We start from the raw sequence: 22,315 nt of genomic DNA, 5'->3' as shown, positions 1-22,315 counted from the left end.
AGGAATATAATTGTGAGGATACTACCTTTTCTAGTATCTTTGACAGAAAAGGGAGATTTGAGATCAGTCTGTAATTAACTAAATCTTTGGAGTCAAGTTGTGTTATTTTAATGAGATGCTTAATAACAGCCAATTTGAAGGTTTTGGGGACATATCCTAATGACAATGAAGAACTAATAATAGCCAGAAGAGGATCTATGACTTCTGGAAGCACCAATTTTAGGAGCTTAGATGGAATAGGGTCTAATATACATGTTGTTGGTTTAGATGCAATACTGTAGCTGACGGCAGCAAGGTTACAATTTTATCTCTAATAGTATTGATCTTGGAAGTAAAGTAGTTATTAGCAGTTATTACTGCTATGCTGTTGGGAAATGTCAACAGCTGTTCATGCTTTATTTTTCATTAATTTAGCCACTGTATTGAATAAATACATGGGGTTATGTTTGTTTTCTTCTAAAAGAGACAAAAAGTAATCAGATCTAGCAGTTTATAATGCTTTTCTGTAGGATAGGGTGCTTTCCTGCCATGCAATATTAAATACCTCTAGTTTTGTTTTCCTCCAGCTGCGCTCCATTTTCCAGGCTGCTCTCTTTAGGGTGCGAGTGTGCTCATTATACCACTGTGTCAAACTGTTATCCTTAATCTTCCTTAAAGGTGCCATAGGTGATTGTCTTCAGAAATATTTTTTGTTATTCTGGTTGAAAGGATTAATGCGTCTGGTAGAACGCATTATTTGCTTTCCGTGCCTTTCTGAATACAGACACCAACCCATCCCTGCACTTCACATCCCCTGCACAGCCTGGAACATAACAATTATTTCCATGATCTGCCATTTTCGCTGTTGTCCTCGCTTGTTTCTTCACAATACCTGCAGAACTTCTAATGATTCAGCTAGCGGCTGGCCTAGAACATGGGCGGGTAGACGTTATGCAAATGTTGGGGGCGTAGTGATCCCGACTGTTATGTCACAGTCTGTGTTATGTTCTGATTAAGAAAATATTAAAAACATATCATAATTTCACAGTATTAGCCAGTAACATTCCAGACTGGTTTAAAGCAAAGTACAACATATCTTTCACATATTTTGAAAGAGTTTAAATCACATCAAGAGAGAGAGAGAGAAAAAAATCTGTGAATTCACTGGTTCCACGTTTTTTGCCTTCATTTAACAAAGTGCTTGTCTGAATTTGTGCTGCTGTATATGTGAATGTTTTGATTATGTGGAAATACTGACATGACATTGACTTTTATGCGTGCAGGTCATGAATGTGGACTGACTGTTGAGACAGAGGTAGATTTGACAGAGAAATTCTGAGATGATTCATAACTCACTCTGTGTATCAGCATCAGCATCTGCTTTTAGATGAAACCATGGCTTTCAGAATGAATATCTCTGAAGAACAGGACACTAAGATAAAGACAGTAAAAAGGTTAGAGAACTTGTTTTAAATATTTAACATTCAGAAACAATAATGAATATAAATTAATTAATTAAATATGAAAATAAATATGGTATTTTCATTTTTAGTCTGATTCAACATTTTGAATCAGATGTACCTGAAGAAAGCAATGTGTCTGTGAAGAGAAACCAACAAAATGAACTTTCAGATCTCTGCAGACAGGAAAACTCTTCTGTTGAGCCCAGGTGAGATATTATGAGTGTTATATATACTGTTTGTGTAGTGCATTATAAACATTATCACAAGGAGTCCCTGTTGCTGCTGGATATTTCTGTGTTAATCTGTATCTATGTATCATTTATTGTATATTGCTTGAATGAAAAGGCAGATGGGGCAGATTACTTTTATTTACAGAAAGAGAATACTTCACTCTTTTACAGTTTTTCTGAATTGCTAAAACAAATTTCTCAAAACCATCACTAATTTTCTCAAAACCTTAAACACAAATCCAAATCTTCAAACTAAATTCACAGAACCCCTGACTCTTCTGTCAAAATCAAACAATCGCTTCAAAACCATTTCACCTGTACTCAATGTCAAACAAAGATTTCAAATCAAACACACATTAGTCAATAATATACACACTACAGATCATTCATTAGACACTACATCAAAAAAACGGAGAACACAGTGGCCAGTGCATGTAGTTACAAAAGAAAGTTTACTGTATATAGTAAACATTTTTCAATTACAGTTTTTCTCGATTGCTAACACACAATTCATGAAACAATTCACCATTTTCTCACAACTATAAACACAATGGGTGCGTTCAAAACCGCATACTTCCATACTATATAGTAGGCAAAAAGAAGCAAGCGAGCAAAAGAGTATGTTTGAATCCTGAGTATTCATAAAAGAGTAGGTGAGAATTACCTGGCTGGTGCACTAATTCTTGCGAGATTCGGACTTACGTATACTTAAGTTGCATTCAAATATGCCTACCTACCTACTATATAGGCGGAAAAAAGAGTACGTGAAGAAAGAAGTACGTTCGAAAACTTAAGTATTCATAAAAGAGTCGGCGAGAAATCCCCGGATGTCCTACTGCTTCAGTCCACATTCTGAAGTGTTCATCGATGGACACTTTTCTATCCCAGAAGCCCATGCGAGAGAGGATACGTCATCATCGTACAGGGCGGAGAACAGCGACGCAGGTATTAACAAATGTGAGTATTACAAACCAAAAACACGGTTCCTTGTGTTAAAATCATATTTGTTGAACTACTGTAGAGCAAACTGTTGAATTGCTTAATGCGTAAACGCTAAACAGTACAGTATATTTGTGATTTTGCGGTAAAAACACTTTTTATTATGTATAAGCACACGTACATCACCAGAGTGGATTTACTGTACATAAATATCTTTAAAGACAATTACTAAGTGTGTATTTTTGATTTGTGACAGGAAAATGTTTGGTAACACTTTCTATGAAGCCCGTATGTATAATACATTATAAGGGTATTCTTAAAGGTGCCATAGGTGATTGTCTTCAGAAACATTTTTTGTTATTCTGGTTGAAAGTCTCTTCACATCCTGATAGCAATCATTAGGTTAAGTGGTCTAAATGTATTTATCTGTATTTATATATTCTGTGGAAGGTGTAGGACCAAGAAATGTTTGTCCAATTAAAATGCTTGGTCCGAGCATTTTAATTGTTTGTCCTACCTGCCTGTCAATGTATGTATTTGCATACCTCTGCGCACCCTGTTCGTGCAGACAGGATACATCATCAGCACGTTCACGCACGCTGTTCAGACAGAGCGAGAGAATGGCAGGCAAATATCAACAACCTGATCTTCCTTCCTGGTATTGTAGTACTTTTATTAACTGTGCTGTAAAGTTTTTTTCTCACGGGTGAATGACACATGATGTAGCCCAGCTGTTCCCAGTTCCAGTCCTCGCATCCCCCGCTCTACATATTTTGTATGTCTCGCTTAGTTAACACACTCGGTTCAGATAACCAACTCGTTAGAAGAGAGCTCCGTGCATGGACTGTGTTCCGACTGACATGCTCCCTACACAGTGTTCATTGCTCCCTAACGTTACTCCCTGAGCAGGGAAAATCCGTTTATTTCACTTCAGAACATTCACTCACGGATTTGCGCTGCTCCTCACACACAGACGAAAGAGAAGTGTGAAGTGTGGCATAATATACCTCTGTAAATAAATACAATTTAAATTCAGGTCTGGCACACTTTAATGCCCTTTGTATGGAACATAAACACTCGTTTCGAACTGGAATCATGGCGGAATATCTGGTGATGTCCACTTCGCAGGGCACTTACAGTCGAATAGAACAACCGTCGGACGTGATAAGATATACATGAAATGTTCAGAGCGGGGAGGGCGCGATGACTGTAATTGGAAACCATTGATGTAGCCTATTGTAGTAATTTATGCTGTCTCTGGCTGCTCTTTGAGTGTATGTGCGTTCAGGGGGCGTGGCTTTGGACGGCGATTGCAGGGAGGGTGGGACGTTCACTTTCAGTGCTATCAGGCTAAAGTTAGCATTTTCCGAGATCTCCTACTGCACCTTTAAGGCATTATAATGAATGCATAATCCATTATAAAAAACCTTATAATGTGTTATAAAATATCATGAATAATCATAACAACAATTATAATACATTATAGTATTTACGTATTTGTGGTTATAACTTTTAAGAGTGTGATTACTTATAACACACAATGAACACCATATTAAATCTTCATCTATAATGGGCTTTATCATAGCTTGACTTTGTTTATTTAAGATCTGCACAGTACCTTACTACATCTGCAATGTTTATATATATAAAACTAATTGTATTAGTAGACTTAGGTCGGGTAGGTAGAATGTTCACATACTTGCAAAGTATCCTATACTCAGTTTGTCTGTTGAGGAACCATCAAAATAAAGTGTTAGCATACAGTGTATTCAGCAGACACACTACTACAGTTTTTTTCAACTGCTTACATGCAAAATCTTTACTTGTCACGCAATTTCTGAAACCTGACACTCAAACACCAGAACCACACACCAAATCTGCAAAACCTTACACTGAGTCAAATGCCGAGAATTAATTTCAGAAAACACTTTTTGCAAAACACAACACACAGTTCTCTATGTAACACACACAAATCTAACAGGAAGTATCTTGATTTCCTTTTTCAAACACAACCATTTAAAATGCCACACTAATTCATCAGTGCTTCACAATAACTCCTCACATGCACAAACACTCATTACTTAATTTAACACCAACCAATCATGGCTTTAGAATAGGCCTATAAATAGGCCACAGGTCAGGTTATACAGTTTTTCTTGCTTCGTCGCTTTGATGCATTTCTCGGATCAAAAATGAAATTCTCAAAACTACTTTATTCAACCTCCACATCATCTAGTCACTTATTCACATCATAAAAGCAGTTTCTCATTCTTTTGAACAAGTTGTGATTGCTTTGGTACATTCATGCAACTGATTATGTACATTTGTCTGCGGTTTCCTACATTATCAGTTGCTAATGTCATGTTGCTCAAAATGTATTATATAGTTCTCTGTGCAAGTCAGACCACTAGTAAAAGATAACTGTGAATTCGATCCAGTCTCTTTCAATCAATATCACACATACAGTAGTGTAAATTTGTACTTTTGAAATGGATATATGGCATACATAAGAAGTGCAGCCTTCTGCATTTTAATACAGTAACTGTCATCCAAACTATTGCCATAGTCATGTTGTCAATATAACAGTGCACTCTGTTAGTATTACCTGATGCAAACTAAGTATTTTGACTATCTTGTTTGTGAACAATGAAACAAGGAATTTTTGTTCTGATGGCACTAATATGTTCATTGACATAAATACTTACTCAAAATCTTTAGTTCATCTCTCAAAAGTAAGTTACAGGCTTTTGCAGGTAATTCATTGTGTGGTGCTGTTTGCACAAATTGTTTTGAGAAATGCACATACTTCTTTGCCGGTATTACAGTAAGGATAAATCGAGAAATGCACCAAAGTGACGAAGAAAAACTGTAGCTTTTGAACAATGGATGCAAACAATGTATTTCCTTTCTTTCTTACTGTGTAATACTGTATTCAGAACCACGAATGCTTACAGTTAAAAAAAAAAAAAAAAAAGTTTGTTTTCAATCTTGCATTCATGTTTACCGTGAATTTTTCATGGAATTTTTAATCTCTCTGCCAATTACTTTCAATCTTGTACATAAATGTACATAGGAGCTCATGAAAGAAGAGCTTTATGTTTTGAATAACTGTGTGTATATGATATATCCAAAAATATAATATTATGGCGAAAGTGTTTGCAACATAAGACAAATGTTTGATTTTGAGATATGTTTGTGATATTTTGAATGCAGTGCTTCATTTTGCAAGAGATGTGAGGCATTTTGCATTTTGTGTGTGCAATTCTTGGATTTGTGTGTAAAGTTTTGAAAAAGAGAGGCAAAGTTTTGAAAATGTGTAAGCAGTTAAAAAAACTGTAATACTCTCATAACTGCTAGTTGACATGTAGTTGCAGAGTTACTTATCAATAGCTGTCTAAAGGGTGCCATCAAAATAATCAAACTGATATTATATACTGTGTGTGTGTGTGTGTGTGTGTGTGTGTGTGTGTGTGTGTGTGTGTGTGTGTGTGTGTGTGTGTGTGTGTGTGTGTGTGTGTGTGTGTGTGTGTGTGTATATATATATATATATACAGGTGCTGGTCATATAATTAGAATATCATCATAAAGTTGATTTATTTCACTAATTCCATTCAAAAAGTGAAACGTGTATATTATAATCATTCATTACACACAGACTGATATATTTCAAATGTTTATTTCTTTTAATTTTGATGATTAGAGCTTACAGCTCATGAAAGTTAAAAAGACTTTAATAAAAGACATTATATTATTTATAATGCATTATTCATTCATTATAATGCTTTAAGAATACCTTTATAATGTATTATAAATATGGGCTTCATAGAAAGTGTTACCAAATGTTCTAAAAGAATTGCATATGAGCACATCTAATACACATGAACAGACATCTGAGTGAGTGATGTATTTGTGCTATTATGTAGAATTCACTGTTATTAACACTGCTTTACATGAATGTAAGTAATGTAAATACTGTATAAACACAGCTACATGAAGTTACTAAACGTAAGTTATCTCTTTTATTTGTCTATTAATCTGTTGATAAACTGAGGAGCATTTGGGTTGGATAAAAAGTGAGATAACACATCAGCAACTACCTCAACATGTGAATGCAGTATTGAGCAGATAGATCACAGAGGTGACTGAATCTTGTCTGGATGTTACAGGGACAGATGAGACACAGAGTGACTGATGAAGGAATGCTGCCATCAAAGGCTCTCAGTGAGTACACTACTGAAATGTATTAAACATCTTTTAAATCTTAAGTTGTGTTTTATTTTAATTATTGTAATTCCAAACAGAGTTATTACAGCACTTTTATGATTCTTGATACCTGTTCATTTGCTGCAGATCTTCTGTGGTGGAGCAGGACCTGCAAGGAAAGGTGATGGCAGCATTTGTGAGAAAAAAGGGGGAAAACCTGGAAAAAAATTATAAAGTAAGATAATTTTGTTACTTCTAATACAGAAATCAAATGACATTGTGTTGTTAAAATGACTGATTTTGTATTATGCTTGTGCATTTTTGCAGGATCTGAAATGTCCGCAGACCGCTGTGTGCAGTGAGGATGGAGAAGTCCACAGCAGCGTCCTGGAAATGGTCCAGTGCCATCACTCTACCTGCCCTTACTGCAGTCATGTTGCTGCTTCATCATCAGTAAGCCAGCGAGAGCATATAGAGAAAGGACAAAAGACATTGAGGATGTGATTTTGGTCAAGTTTTTCCTGCTGGTTTCTCTTCATACAACATCAGTCAAAGTTTCAAGTTTTACTCTGTTTAAATGTTTTACAGGTAGTCGTGCTCATGGAGAGCAGGCACCCAAATGTTTGGAGCACACACAGCGATAGCCAGATTGTCCCGCACATGTTCTCCTGCTCTTGCCTCAAGATGTGTGGTTCATCATGGTCTTCCTCATCCTCTCTGTGCACTCAGGCAAGGACAGCCTCAATGTCTCTTTCCCATCCATGATCAGATTCCAGTATCACAGCAGCAATGAGGGATGTGATGGATGGCAGTGACAGGTAAAGGTGGGCATGGTGGTCAGCTGCAGAGCTGGCACAGCTGTGTTGAGATGACTGTAGGATATGGGTTCACTGCCTGTAAATACATAATTGTTAGAACAATAAGTTTGAATAAAGCTTTGTTTTATGTGTTGTTGACTTGTATATGTATGTGTTTATTGTGATTGTTACTTTTATTCATTCTTTTACTAATTTATTCATGTTTTCTGTTGTTGTCAGTAAATACAATATAATTATTTCATTAACTTATGCATTAATTGAAATGTATTCACTTTGGCTGCATTTGTCTAGTGTATATTCAAGCATACATATGGCATATGACAAAACAAATTACATTTAGCTTGTTTTACTAAAACATAATTTTCAGTAAAAAAAATATATAAATATATATATTGCTCAGAATTTATCATCATTATTGTTGTAGTGTTGGTAATAGCTAGTAATAGCTACTAATGCATTCTGGGGTAATCATCTTTTTTAAGTAGTTATACTTAATTTTTTTCCAGTATAACATATACAGTCTTCTCCAAAGACGACATCTTCGAGCAGCTGCACTACATCTCCTTTATGCAGTGTTAGTGTTGGTGTTAGTTCACCTCTCCCTTTTATCTTTTTTTTCTTTTTTTTTTTCTTTTTTATTGCACAACTTATAATTGCATACAAGATCAGGGAAATATGGTTGTATCTTTAACAATAAACAATCATATTGACAAAAAGGAAAACATAAATATAATGGGTTTGCGTACATCAAAGTATGAGATTACATACACAGAAAAAAAGCACAATGACAAGGTTAAATATCTTTGAATAATCATTCATTTCATCATAACACATCAAAAGTTGCATTTTTGGTGGTGTTGTTTTTGTTATTTATAAGCCTGAGGGATGAAACGAGACTTAAATTCAACAAGAAACAATATTTATAGATTTAAACCTGAATTAAAGCTGTCGCTCATAAACCTGTCGCAAGTTGTTGCGCTTGTTATAACGTCATAGGTCACATGATAACGTCAACATGGCGGATCGCATTCGTACTTAAGGAGATTTGGCTGTACAGTACATACTCTTTTAGCGCTCGTTAAGTAAGTACTTATTGAAATTAAGTACCGACTCATTGAGTATGCAGTTTCGAATGCAGCCAATCTCAAAATTACACACCAACTTGTGCAAACTTCAAACTTCCAGGTCAAAATCAAATAGTTTAGTCAAAAACGTATTCTCTTTTGTCAAACTCAAACTTTGGCCTCAGATGACACACAAACCTGTCAAATACTCAGACTACTTTCCTGTCTAGAGAACACTAGTGAGATCAATTCAAAACACTGTTACAAAAACCTCCTTTTGGGAAACAGGAATCAATGAGTCAATGAGTGTTACAGTATACAGCATAAATAAAAATTCAGCAATAAACTTTAAGAAAAGTTTACTTTCATTACACGACTGTAAAGATATCTTACATCAGATGAAAAGCACTAGAAGAGAAGAGTTCAAAGACCAAACAACTGAATATACAGTAAACACACACTGGAATATACTGTCAGTTACTGTAAATAAATAAATCAATTCATTCATTCATTCGGCATCCTCAGCCAAATTGCATTACAGTATTGTTAGTATCCTTATTTGTTATAGCAGTTTCTTTGTCTTCAGTCAAAAGACTTCTCTGCCTCCCCCAGACAGTCGCCTCTCAGTTCTGCAAAATAGAGTACATGTAAGTGTTGCGGGGTGACCGGGGCCGGAGCCTTCTTTGCACGGGAGTTGTTGCTATGGGGGGGGGGGGACACTTCCGGTGCGGCACCGGGTCGGTTCCGGTCTCGCGGGCGGGGCGGAGGTGCAGCGGGATTGGTCGAGCAGGGTCACCGGCACCTGTGAGGGGAGGGTTTCGGACTGCGAGTGGGGCTCGAGGAGCGTGGAGGAGGCTGTCGTTGGAGAGAGCGAGAAAAGAAAAGAGGAGAAAGAAACAGCGGGTGACGCAGTAAAGACGCAAGAGAAGGACGGAGGGAACAAGGTTCTTTCAGCTACGTAGCTAACTTTCTTTGGCATGAACATTATATGAAGAACGATTATATCTCCATACTCCCAGCGCATGAAGAGTCCCTTTATCAAGGTGTCCATCTGAGCCTGAACACTGCCTTATTCGTTGCAAGGTTTGGAGTGTTTTGCAGTGTTGAATTGATATTTTCACGTGTGGAGTTGAGTGTTTTGCAGTGTATGCACGAGTGTGGGCTCCCACAGATCGTTCAGGCGACCGAGTGGATAAACATCCTTCATGTAGTTGAGCTGGCTCATGAAACTCAATCTTGGAGTACGAAATACAGAGTGAATGCTGACACCCTCGTCTGTCCCCCGTCTGTGCTGAAGCACATTAGAGCTGCTGAATTGAGTTCACCTCCCGCTGTCATCCAGTTCTGTGAGTACGAAGTACAGAGTTAATGTTGATACCCTTGTTTGCCCTCCGTCTGTGCTGAAGCGTATCAGAGCTGCTGAATTGAGTTCATCTCTTGTTGTTGTGCCATCCTGTGAGTACGAAATACAGAGCGAATGCTGACATCCTCGTCTGTCCCCCGTCTGTGCTGAAGCGTATCAGAGCTGCTGAATTGAGTTCATCTCTTGTTGTTATGCCATCCTGTGAGTACGAAATACAGAGTGAATGCTGACATCTTCGTCTGTGCTGAGGTACATCAGAGCTGCTGAATTGAGTTCACCTCCCGCTGGCATCCAGTCCTGTGAGTACGAAGTACAGAGTCAATGTTGATACTCTTGTTTGCCCTCCGTCTGTGCTGAAGCGCATTAGAGCTGCTGAATTGAGTTCATCTCTTGTTGTTGTGCCATCCTGTGAGTACGAAATACAGAGCGAATGCTGACATCCTCGTCTGTCCCCCGTCTGTGCTGAAGCGCATCAGAGCTGCTGAATTGAGTTCATCTCTTGTTGTCATGCCATCCTGTGAGTACGAAATACGGAGTGAATGCTGACATCTTCGTCTGTCCTCCGTCTGTGCTGAGGTACATCAGAGCTGCTGAATTGAGTTCACCTCCCGTTGTCATCCAGTCCTGTGAGTACGAAGTACAGAGTTAATGTGGATACTCTCGTTTGCCCTCCGTCTTTGCTGAAGCGCATCAGAGTTGTTGAATTGAGTTCATCCCTGGCTGTTATTCCATCCTGTGAGTACGAAGTACCGAGTTAACGTCGACACCCTTGTCTGTGCTGAAGCCCATCAGAGCTGTGGAATTGAGTTCGCCTCCTGCTGTAATCCAGTCCTGTGGATGAATACAGAGCCAATGTGGGTTGGAGAGATACAGGGAGAGACTGCTTGATTTTAAAAAGAGATATCCTTTTAATAAATAAAAGTTCAAAACGTACCTCTTGTTGTCTGGCCTCTTCTGTCCCGTGGGGTGGCTCCTCAGTGGTGGTGCGGTAGTTCGGGGTGTTGGGTGTTTGGCATTGCGCAAACACCCCCCCGGCCTGTGACATAAGGACTACTTGGCTACAAATAAATTAAACAGTAATGAGTTCGAGGGTGTACATGTGCTACAGTATTTACTGTATATAGAATAATGAAAGTTCTCTCATCTGAAGAACTGCTGCTATGTACTGTAAATATATTGTATGTGTCAGTATTGAAACCTTGTAGATGAGCCTGTAGGCCAACTTCCCTCATGGTCAATCCATGCAGAAGAACACGGTCAATCATAGTGCTTTGTATTTCATCAGGAACAAATAACCTTTATCACCATCCCTTCATTTTTCTTTTCCTCTCCTCTTCCTCTTTGACTCCCAGCACTAGGATTAATTTTCCAATCTTCATATCATCCTGAGATTCTGACTGGTGTGTCATCAGTTTTGCTACTTAATGTTTACACATGGATAAATGTGTGCCATTTGAGTTCTTTTTGTGATGCTTGAGTTAATTATATTGTGTACACAAAAAAAAAATTGTGTATTTGTGTAAAGTTTTGCAGAAAAGGTTAAGAAAATTAGAATGTGTGCGAAAACAGGTGAAATGTGTTGAACGTTTTGAGAACTGTGTCTTTGTTTCGATAACTGAATGAATGGTTTGGAAAATTGCGCCGAATGAACCACTTATAGTGTGTTAGCAATCGCAAACTGTATTTAGGGCGTTATACCAAACATAGCCACCAGGAGAGACACAAACTAAATAGATTTTTTTTATTTTATTTTTTAAATGCATTTTTCTGTCAAAAATGTATAAATTATTCTCTCAATATCACTTCTATCGCAAAATAACCAGAAAATATGGAAATAACCAAATATGGAATCTTGAGACTCAGACCTTTCCAACAATATGTATTTTGTCAAGATTATAAAAAGTTTTGATTCTAAAATACCCTAATACATTTTGTAATATGGCACCATCCACTAAAGGAGAGGAGACGCTAAAATAAGTTATAGTACCATTTCCATGTTAATGCAATGTCTGATTTCAAAATGGTTTTCAGAGGATGAATTTTAAGGTTTTAAGCTTTTAAATGATCATTTGTGATGATTACTAAAACAAGTGATAGGGAAAGACAGTAATGTAAAAAAGAGCAGCGAGTGTCTACAGGTGGGGCGGTGACAGTTAAGGGGTTTTCATCAATTCAAAATGATCTGACAACTAAGAAATGCTTAGACATTTGAATATTGTTCAAAACTGATTGGCATGCCCTCAGTATTCGTCAGGGGAAAAAAAGAAAAAAGATTCCTCAAGTGAAAGAGATGAACATATAAAAGAGGTTTTAACAGTAACAGTAAAAAGGTGTTTTCTCTCAGAGCAGAGTGAGATTATCAGACATGGTTTATATTGCTGTTGTGTTTCAGTCTATGGCAGAATGAATCTCCTGAACCCAGCTGTGTGTCCATGAAGAGTGACAGGTCAAAGAAACACCCCATTGAATTCAGTTTGCAAGATTCATTTGCTGATCTGAGGTGTTGTTTAATTTACAGTATAAGAAATATATATGATATTAATTTACTAATGTGTATTTAATGCATTTATAAATATGTACATTTAATTTAGTCAAAAACAGGAGATATCAGAATCATATATAGGAAAGAAGAACTTGGAATCCACTTTCAAGGTTAGTGTGTGTGTGTGTGTGTGTTTGTTTGTTTGTATGTATGAGAGATAATGAGAGAATGAGAATGAGCTTTATTGCCAGGTATGTTTACACATACAAGGAATTTGTTATAGTGACAGAAGTTCCACAGTGCAACAGAATTACGGCGACAGGACAGGACACAGATAATAAAAAGAATAATATACAAATATACAAAATAGACAATGTACAAAATAGCAAAAACACAATATATAATATAGACAATTAGGTATGTACAGGTATGATATGTGCAAATTTGAAATGTAAATAAGTATGTGTGTGTGTGTGTGTGTGTGTGTGTGTTAAATAAATAATGTATAATAGTGTTGTGTGTTCCACGTTTATTGTCAAGTGTTCATGGGATGGATTGCCTGTGCTGGCCGTTCTGGTGCTCAGAGCTCTGTAGCGTTGACCAGACGGCAACAGTTCAAAGAGGGAGTGTGCTGGATGTGAGGGGTCCAGAGTGATTTTGTCAGACCTTTTGCTCACCCTGGATAAGTACAGTTCTTGGAGAGTAGGGAGGGTTGTACCAATGATTCACTCAGCAGTCCAGACTACCCTCTGTAGTCTTCTGAGGTCAGATTTGGTAGCTGAGCTGAACCAGACATTATTGAAGTGCAGAGGACGGATTCAGTGATGACGGAGCTGTTTCAGCAGCTCCTGTGGCTGGTTGAACTTCCTCAGCTGATGAAGGAAGTACAACCTCTGCTGGGCCTTTTTCACAATGGACTCAATGTGATTGTCCCACTTCAAGTCCTGAGAAATTGTGATGCCCGGGAATCTGAATGACTCCACTGTTATTACAGTGCTGTTCATGATGGTGAGTGGGGGGAGAGCAGGGGGGTTTTTCCTAAAGTCCACGATCATCTCCACAGTTTTGAGCGTGTTAAGCTCCAGGTTGTTAAGACTGCACCAGACAGCCAGCTCCTTAACCTCTTGTCTGTAGGCAGACTCGTCACCGTCCTGAATGAGGCCGATGACTGTGGTGTCATCTGCAAACTTCTGGAGCTTGACAGAGGGGTCTTTAGATGTGCAGTCGTTTGTGTAGAGGGAGAAGAGCAGTGGGGAGAGGATGCAACCCTGGGGGGCGCTGGTGCTGATCATATTGGGAATTTTCCAAGCTTTACTAACTGCTGCCTGTCTGTCAGGAAGCTGGTGATCAACTGACAGACAAAAGTGGGGACGGATAGCTGAGTTAATTTGGGCTGGAGGAGTGATGGGATGATGGTGTTAAAAGCGGAGCTGAAGTCTACAAACAGGATCCTCACATAAGTCCCTAGTCTGTCTAGATGTTGCAGGATGTAGTGCAGTCCCATGTTGACTGCATCGTCCACAGACCTGTTTGCTCTGTAGGCAACCTGCAGGGGGTCCAGTAAGGGTCCAGTGATGTCCTTCAGATAAGCCAAAATGAAATCAAATGATTTCATGGCCACAGACGTTAGAGCCACAGGTCTGTAGTCATTAATTTTGGGTTTCTTTGGGACGGGGATGATGGTGGAGCATTTGAAGCATGAGGGGACGTCGCACAGTTCCAGTGATCTGTTGAAGACTTGTTTTTGTAGATGGGGGCCAGCTGGTCAGTGCAGGTTTTCACACAGGCTGGTGTCACACCGTCTGAGCCTGGTGCCTTCCTTCTCTTGTTCTTTCTTAGAACCTGACACACGACACACATCATCTTCACTGTTCTGCAGTGCGGGGGTTGCAGGAGGTGTGAATGGTGTTTTTGTTGGTTAGAGAGCGGAGATTTGCCAGATGGATGCTAGGCAACGGCATTCAAAATCCGTGCTGTCTGAGCTTCACAAACGTGCCGGCTCGCTTCCCCCGTCTGCGTGGCTGCTCCGCCAACTACAATGTTCAGCAAAACATCTGAATAATCGAAATCTGGTAAAATATTTTGTGGTGTGTTCTGCCGAATGTTCAGCAGTTCAAAACTGATCGTATTTGAGAAACAAAAAAAAAACAGGAAAAACTAACAAAAACAGTACAAACACTGGAGAGCTAAGCACTGTGGCTGCCATGTGCGGCGCCACCTTAGCCGCATGTATGTGTGTGTGTGTGTACTGGTATATATGGTTTATGAGGACACAAATGTGTATAATAGCATGGGTACTACAACGTAAACATGGTTAATGAGGACACTTCCTGTGTCCCCGTAAAACAAAAGGCTTAAAAAACGGTGTTTTATGAAATTCAAAAATGGCCAGTAGTTACCTGTAAGGGGTAGGTTTAGGTGTAGGGTTGGTGTAGGGCAATAGCACATACAGTTTGTACAGTATAAAAACAATTACGCCTATGGAGAGTCCTCATAAACCACAAATGCCAGACTATGTGTGTGTGTGTGTGTTTGTCCCAACACAAAAGTCCTCTTAGCAGAAGTATTAAGAAATTAAGGCATCTGTAAATCCTTCTACAATTTTATATCATCACACCTACATTTACCTTCAAATTTTCTTTCCCACTCACCTAATACATGTAAAGTAATATGTAGGCCACAACAAAGCTGGTTAATGACCACTAAAGTAGAGAAGCTGAATCCATATGTAACCTGACAGCTGCACAAAGATGAACATCAATCTAACAAGCAGCCAGTCCAGTCAAACACCCTCTTTTAACTTTAGTATCTGTAGACGCTGATGTCTGAGGATTTAGTGGAAGTTATGAACAGGTGTGATATATTTCAGTGATGTCTAGTATTCATGCTGTGCATTAAGCTACAAATAAATTGATTAAATGAAAGTTCATTGTTTGAAAATTCACTGTGATTCCAGGAGCTTGAATGCAAAATCATATCTGTGATGAAAAGTGAGTTAGAATGGTTTAAGAGACTTTTGAGTCCAGATTACACAGAATACTCTGAAAGAGACCATTATGATGATGAGGATCATAGCAGAGTCAGAGAGGGGCTTCTGAAGATCACACTGCACTTCCTGAGGAAGATGAACCAGACAGACCTCGCTAACACACTACAGACCAGTAAGAGCTCTGATCATCAGATTATGAACCTTCTGTCTTCAGTCACTAATGTTGCTAAATGTCACAATGACACATTCTAATATCTAACATAGCAAGCATAAAAATACATTTCTAAAATATTGCTGTGCTAATAACAACAATTAATTCCTTTACTCAGAACTGATGCCTGTGTATCAACAAAAACTCAAATCCAGACTACAGGATAAATATCAGAGAATCAATGAAGGAATGTCCAATCATGGAGACTCAACACGTCTGAATGAGATCTACACAGAGCTCTACATCACAGAGGGAGGCAGTGGAGAGGTCAATAATGAACATGAGGTGAGACAGATTGAGACAGTGTCCAGGAGACCAGAGACACAGGAGACACCAATCAACTGCAATGACATATTTAAACCCTCACCTGGACAAGACAAACCCATCAGAACTGTGCTGACTAAAGGAGTCGCTGGAATTGGAAAAACAGTCTCTGTGCAGAAGTTCATTCTGGACTGGGCTGAAGGAAAAGCCAATCAGGATGTTCATTTCATATTTCCACTTCCTTTCAGGGAGCTGAATTTGCTACAGAAAAATCTCAGTCTTGTGGATCTTCTAAACCACCTTCACACAGAAACCAAAGAATTTAAGTCAGCAGATTACGATGACTACAAAGTCATGTTCATATTTGATGGTCTGGATGAGTGTCGACTACGTCTAGATTTCCAAAATAATCTGAGCTTGTCTGATGTAACAGAATCAGCCTCAGTGGATGTGCTGCTGACCAACCTCATCAAGGGGAATCTACTTCCTTCTGCTCTCCTCTGGATCACCTCTCGACCAGCAGCAGCCAATCAGATCCCTCCTGAGTGTGTCAACCAGGTCACAGAGGTACGAGGATTCAACGATCCTCAGAAGGAGGAATATTTCAGGAAGAGAATAAATGATCAGAGTCTGGCTGATAGGATCGTCACACACATCCGATCATCTAGAAGTCTGTTCATCATGTGTCACATCCCAGTCTTCTGCTGGATTTCAGCCGCTGTTCTGGAGAGGATGATGGGTAAAGCAGAGAGTGCAGAGATTCCCAAGACTCTCACACAAATGTTCACACACTTCCTGATCTTTCAGACCAAACTGAAGACTCAAAAGTATGATGGGAAACGTGAACTTGATCCTCGTCAGGCTAGAAAGACTATTCTGTCTCTAGGAAAACTGGCTTTTGAACAGCTGGAAAAAGGGAACCTGATCTTCTATGAGGAGGACCTGAAAGAGAGCGGCATTGATGTCAGAGAAGGGTCAGTGTACTCAGGAGTTTGTACCCAGATCTTCAGAGAGGAGTTTGGACTGCAGCTGGGGAAGGTGTACAGCTTTGTTCATCTGAGTGTTCAGGAGTTTCTTGCTGCTTTATTCAAGCTGCTGTCCTTTTCTGAACAGAACACAGGACTGATGAATGAGTTCCGGTCACCAATGACCAGTTTACTGAAGGGAGAAGTGGACAAGGCCTTACAGAGTGAGAACGGACATTGGGACCTTTTCCTCCGGTTCCTTCTAGGTCTCTCACTAGAGTCTAATCAGACTCTCTTACAAGGCCTCCTGAGAAAGACAGTAAGCAGCTCTGATATCAATCAGGAAACAGCTGAATACATCAAACAGAAGATCAAGGAGAATCCCTCTCCAGAGAAATCCATCAACCTGTTCCACTGTCTGAATGAACTGAATGATCGTTCACTAGAGCAGGAAGTCCAAACGTATCTGAGCAGAACAGGTGCCAGTCGTCTCTCTGGAGTCAAACTGTCTGCTGCTCAGTGGTCGGCTCTGGTGTTTGTGCTGTTGAACTCAGAAGAAGAGATGGATGAGTTTAAACTGAATAAATATGATCCATCAGAAGAATGTCTTCTGATGCTGCTGCCAGTAATTAAAGCATCTAGAAAGGCTGAGTGAGTATTTTACAGTCTCATTGTTTTATTGAGTAGGCCTGTGTTTCTCTACACTATTTCTGTATATTTTGAGGTCTCCTTTATTTGACAAAACTAGTTGATGACACAGAGCACTTTATGACCTGATGAGTTAAATCACTTGTGTCAGATAAGAGAGATTCATCCAAACTGTGTAGATCCAGGTGCTTCCAGGAACAGGGTTGTGACTCACTGAAACTGAGCAATTCCACCATTATGGGCATGACATTTGCAGTCAAAATTGAAATATAAACGTTCATAAAATGTGAATTCATTACAAATATATTGAACCACCTGTTTATGTTTTCCTTTTAAAATTTTCCTAAAAGCATCCAGACATCAGAAAAATATGAGTCTATGAACATGCTTTATATTTTAGATGAGGAAAATACACTTGGGCAAAAAGACATCAGAGTCATGTTTTGTAGAATTTCTGTGAATTACAATGCACAAACCAGAGGCAACAAAACCCACTAAATGGAGAAGGGTTGGCTCTACACAGAACATAAAATATATGTTTTATCAAAATTTTCATTTTTGCATTTCGGAGGAAAAAATCTGTTACAGACGTGAAAGTTCTGAAAGCAGAATTTATCAGACTATGGAAATGAATGTAAAATGATTTTAAAAAAAACTTTAACAGAGACCTCTACTGGGTATTTAAAATCTGACCTCACTGTTAATCAACATAAAAATTAAGTTTTAACGCAAATGGTTATGGATTATTTATAGTGTGCAATTACTATATAGCATGTGTTGACACCATGACACCATGTGTTGTCATATTGTTAGGTGTAACCAGTGTGAGACCTTCATTAAATAAATTTACACCAGTCTACAGCAGAGACAGATGCAGATGTAATCTAAAAATTAAATTTGACATTTTAAATGATCTAATGGACTAATGCTGCTCCAATTCTATGTTGATTATTAGATCATACAGTGAGGAAAATAAGTATTTGAACACCCTGCTATTTTGCAAGTTCTCCCACTTAGAAATCATGGAGGGGTCTGAAATGGTCATCGTAGGTGCATGTCCACTGTGAGAGACATAATCTAAAAAAAAAAATCCAGAAATCACAATGTATGATTTTTTAACTATTTATTTGTATGATACAGCTGCAAATAAGTATTTGAACACCTGAGAAAATCAATGTTAATATTTGGTATAGTAGCCTTTGTTTGCAATTACAGAGGTCAAACGTTTCCTGTAGTTTTCACCAGGTTTGCATACACTGCAGGAGGGATTTTGGCCCACCTCCACACAGATCTTCTCTAGATCAGTCAGGTTTCTGGCCTGTCGCTGAGAAACACGGAGTTTGAGCTCCCTCCAAAGATTCTCTATTGGGTTTAGGTCTGGAGACTGGCTAGGCCACGCCAGAACCTTGATATGCTTCTTACAGAGCCACTCCTTGGTTATCCTGGCTGTGTGCTTCGGGTCATTGTCATGTTGGAAGACCCAGCCTCGACCCATCTTCAATGCTCTAACTGAGGGAAGGAGGTTGTTCCCCAAAATCTCGCAATACATGGCCCCGGTCATCCTCTCCTTAATACAGTGCAGTCGCCCTGTCCCATGTGCAGAAAAACACCCCAAAGATGATGCTACCACCCCATGCTTCACAGTAGGGATGGTGTTCTTGGGATGGTACTTATTCTTCTTCCTCCAAACACGTTTAGTGGAATTATGACCAAAAAGTTCTATTTTGGTCTCATCTGACCACATGACTTTTTCCCATGACTCCTCTGGATCATCCAAATGGTCATTGGCAAACTTAAGTCGGGCCTGGACATGTGCTGGTTTAAGCAGGGGAACCTTCCGTGCCATGCATGATTTCAAACCATGACGTCTTAGTGTATTACCAACAGTAACCTTGGAAACGGTGGTCCCAGCTCTTTTCAGGTCATTGACCAGCTCCTCCCGTGTAGTTCTGGGCTGATTTCTCACCTTTCTTAGGATCATTGAGACCCCACGAGGTGAGATCTTGCATGGAGCCCCAGTCCAAGGGAGATTGACAGTCATGTTTAGCTTCTTCCATTTTCTAATGATCGCTCCAACAGTGGACCTTTTTCACCAAGCTGCTTGGCAATTTCCCGTAGCCCTTTCCAGCCTTGTGGAGGTGTACAATTTTGTCTCTAGTGTCTTTGGACAGCTCTTTGGTCTTGGCCATGTTAGTAGTTGGATTCTTACTGATTGTATGGGGTGGACAGGTGTCTTTATGCAGCTAACGACCTCAAACAGGTGCATCTAATTTAGGATAATAAATGGAGTGGAGGTGGACATTTTAAAGGCAGACTAACAGGTCTTTGAGGGTCAGAATTCTAGCTGATAGACAGGTGTTCAAATACTTATTTGCAGCTGTATCATACAAATAAATAGTTAAAAAATCATACATTGTGATTTCTGGATTTTTTTTTTTTTTGATTATGTCTCTCACAGTGGACATGCACCTACGATGACAATTTCAGACCCCTCCATGATTTCTAAGTGGGAGAACTTGCAAAATAGCAGGGTGTTCAAATACTTATTTTCCTCACTGTAAGTATTTATAAAAATGCTCCTCTCTGAGTTCATTTAGGCTAATTACGTGACAGTGGCTGAACACGCTGTTTTACTGATTCTTTCCACGACTGAAACACTGAGACGAGATACATTTCAGTGTTTCTTTCAACATACCTTTTAATTTTCATCCATGTTTATTTCATGCTATAACTAGTTGAAAAGGGGAAGAGATGATTAGTTCACATGCGCTGCTGCTGTTACATACCACATTAAAGAGTGTCAAAATTACATTTATTGTTTGAATTTTGTGATAAAATTGACAGAATTTCAAAGCTGAGCTTTTTGCGATTATTGGACAGGAGGCATGCTGTAGTTTAGTGAAGTAAGGGGGCTTTCACACTAGCACTTTTGTTGTGCACCCGGGTTCATTTGAGTTCAGTTAATTTGAATAATGTGAACACTGTTTTCTGAATTTGGGTGCACACCTTTGAACCCTACCCGAATTTGCCTTCTTTCGCACTTGGTTTGATTGCTTGGTCCAAACCCAAGTTTGATTGATCCACCTCTCACTGCCCCCACTAGATTGCATTGACATTACGTTTGCATCATCAAAGCGGCAGCTGTTTATCCCTACGACTAGATAATGACTATGCAGAAGACAGCTAAATGAATGGATGCTCCTTCATTTTTGTTCCTGTGTAAAAAAATAAATACCCTTAAGTTGGACTAATATTGATGCACTTAAATGATCACTGTTAGGACAAAGTGAGTGTATTTATTTTTCAGACATGTTTCTATCTTTCTTTGGTCTTTCTTTTGAAAACTTGAAATATAGTCAGACAAAAATTTTGTTTTACTATTGGTGCACAATTCATTTGTGGTGGATATACGTGGTAATTTCTTTCAAATTTCTATTAACACACATGGTCACACTTCATGGTCCAATTCTTGCTATTAACAAACCATTAACTACAACTTTTGCCTCAATAAACTCCTAATTTGCTGCTTATTAATACTTAAGTAAGGTAATTGTTAAATTAAGGTATTAGAAAATTATGGATTTAGAATATGGTCATGCAGAATGCTTTATAAGTACCAATAAACAACCAATATGTTAATAATAGGCATGCTAAGAAGCAAGTAGTTAATAGTGAGAATTGGCCCGTACACTAAAGTGTTACCAAGCACATTAATTCTGGAAAATACAGACCTAAAAGAGCAAACAAACAAACTGTACAGCACTAACAATTTACACACCTTCCCAGGAGTAAAGATTTATTTTGCCATCATGTAAGGACTCCAGTTGAGGCATCAGTTATAATGTGACTAATTTTATAGACATGTAACAGTTATCAGAGTGTTTGTACAGCACGGGTTAAAGGTGCTGTATGTAGGATTTTGACTCTACTAAAGCATAAAAATACCATAATATGTTTGCAAATATTTAAGAAACATGCTAAGTTAACATACTTGTTTATCTGAAAAACAATTCAACAGTCAGTTATTCTCCTTTGAAAATGTGCATTCCGGCCCGGAATGTCTGTGTTTGTTATGGTTTGTGAAACACGCCCACTGCTAGTTTACCCAATTGTATTTCGGCACCCCGGGTTGCCAGTTGGCGGAAAACACAGCGTATTTAATTTCATTCATCGGCATGTGCGCTCGTTCCTGTTGGTGTCGTTAATCTGGCAACCTGCGTGTGCGTCAAGTCTGAGGAGGAGGGGCCGGGTGAAAAAAACCTTCTCCAATATTTTGAATTTGAACTGCAATACCTAGTTCAACCGCTAGGTGTCAATCCTACATACAGCACCTTTAATCTTTGGTTGACCAATCAGAAGAAAGGTGCGTTTGATATCCGTCTACATGTGGAGATCAAATATTCAAACTCTTTATCCATTTTCAATCCCAATTTTCAAAAACTGAAGAATGAAGCCAAATTCAGTATTAAGCCAAGAAAACAAATGATTGCAATGTACATTGCCTGTACCAGCCCACTATAAGCATGTTGAATAAAAATTAAATAAATATAACCTTCTTCAGGTTAAGACTCAAGTAGTTTTTGGAAAATTCATAAGTCCTACTTGTTGAGTCAAATCTGAAGTCATTTCAGTTCGAGTCTGAAGTCTATTAAAACAGGGATTTGAGTCACTAACTAGAGTGCCTGGTTTGATAATTA

The 22,315-nt window shown here is 38.8% G+C and overlaps 1 protein-coding gene across 6 annotated transcripts in view; it reads left to right on the top strand.

Moving 5' to 3' along the window:
* Positions 1-22,315, top strand: part of LOC131530555 (NACHT, LRR and PYD domains-containing protein 12-like) — a 79,039-nt gene that overhangs the window by 6,394 nt on the left and 50,330 nt on the right. For 5 of the 6 annotated variants that reach the window (XR_009268421.1, XM_058760892.1, XM_058760890.1 and 2 more), the window contains exons 2-7: positions 1,263-1,433; positions 1,532-1,648; positions 12,452-12,559; positions 12,651-12,711; positions 15,498-15,702; positions 15,860-17,621. Coding sequence is in view for 5 of the 6 variants with exons in the window: in XM_058760892.1 (XP_058616875.1) it covers positions 1,375-1,433; positions 1,532-1,648; positions 12,452-12,559; positions 12,651-12,711; positions 15,498-15,702; positions 15,860-17,621 (2,312 nt within the window). In the remaining variant the exon portion in view is untranslated. Of the gene's footprint in view, positions 1-1,262; positions 1,434-1,531; positions 1,649-2,560; positions 2,630-6,777; positions 6,833-6,961; positions 7,050-7,141; positions 7,268-7,402; positions 7,633-12,451; positions 12,560-12,650; positions 12,712-15,497; positions 15,703-15,859; positions 17,622-22,315 lie in introns of those variants that run through there. The other variant, XM_058760891.1, reaches the window with a different exon arrangement.

The sequence above is a fragment of the Onychostoma macrolepis genome, chromosome 22 (genome assembly GCF_012432095.1).
Source record: "Onychostoma macrolepis isolate SWU-2019 chromosome 22, ASM1243209v1, whole genome shotgun sequence".
NCBI lineage: Eukaryota > Metazoa > Chordata > Actinopteri > Cypriniformes > Cyprinidae > Onychostoma > Onychostoma macrolepis.
Note: the sequence above shows the minus strand (reverse complement) of the source record. Positions and strands in the feature narration are given on the sequence as shown.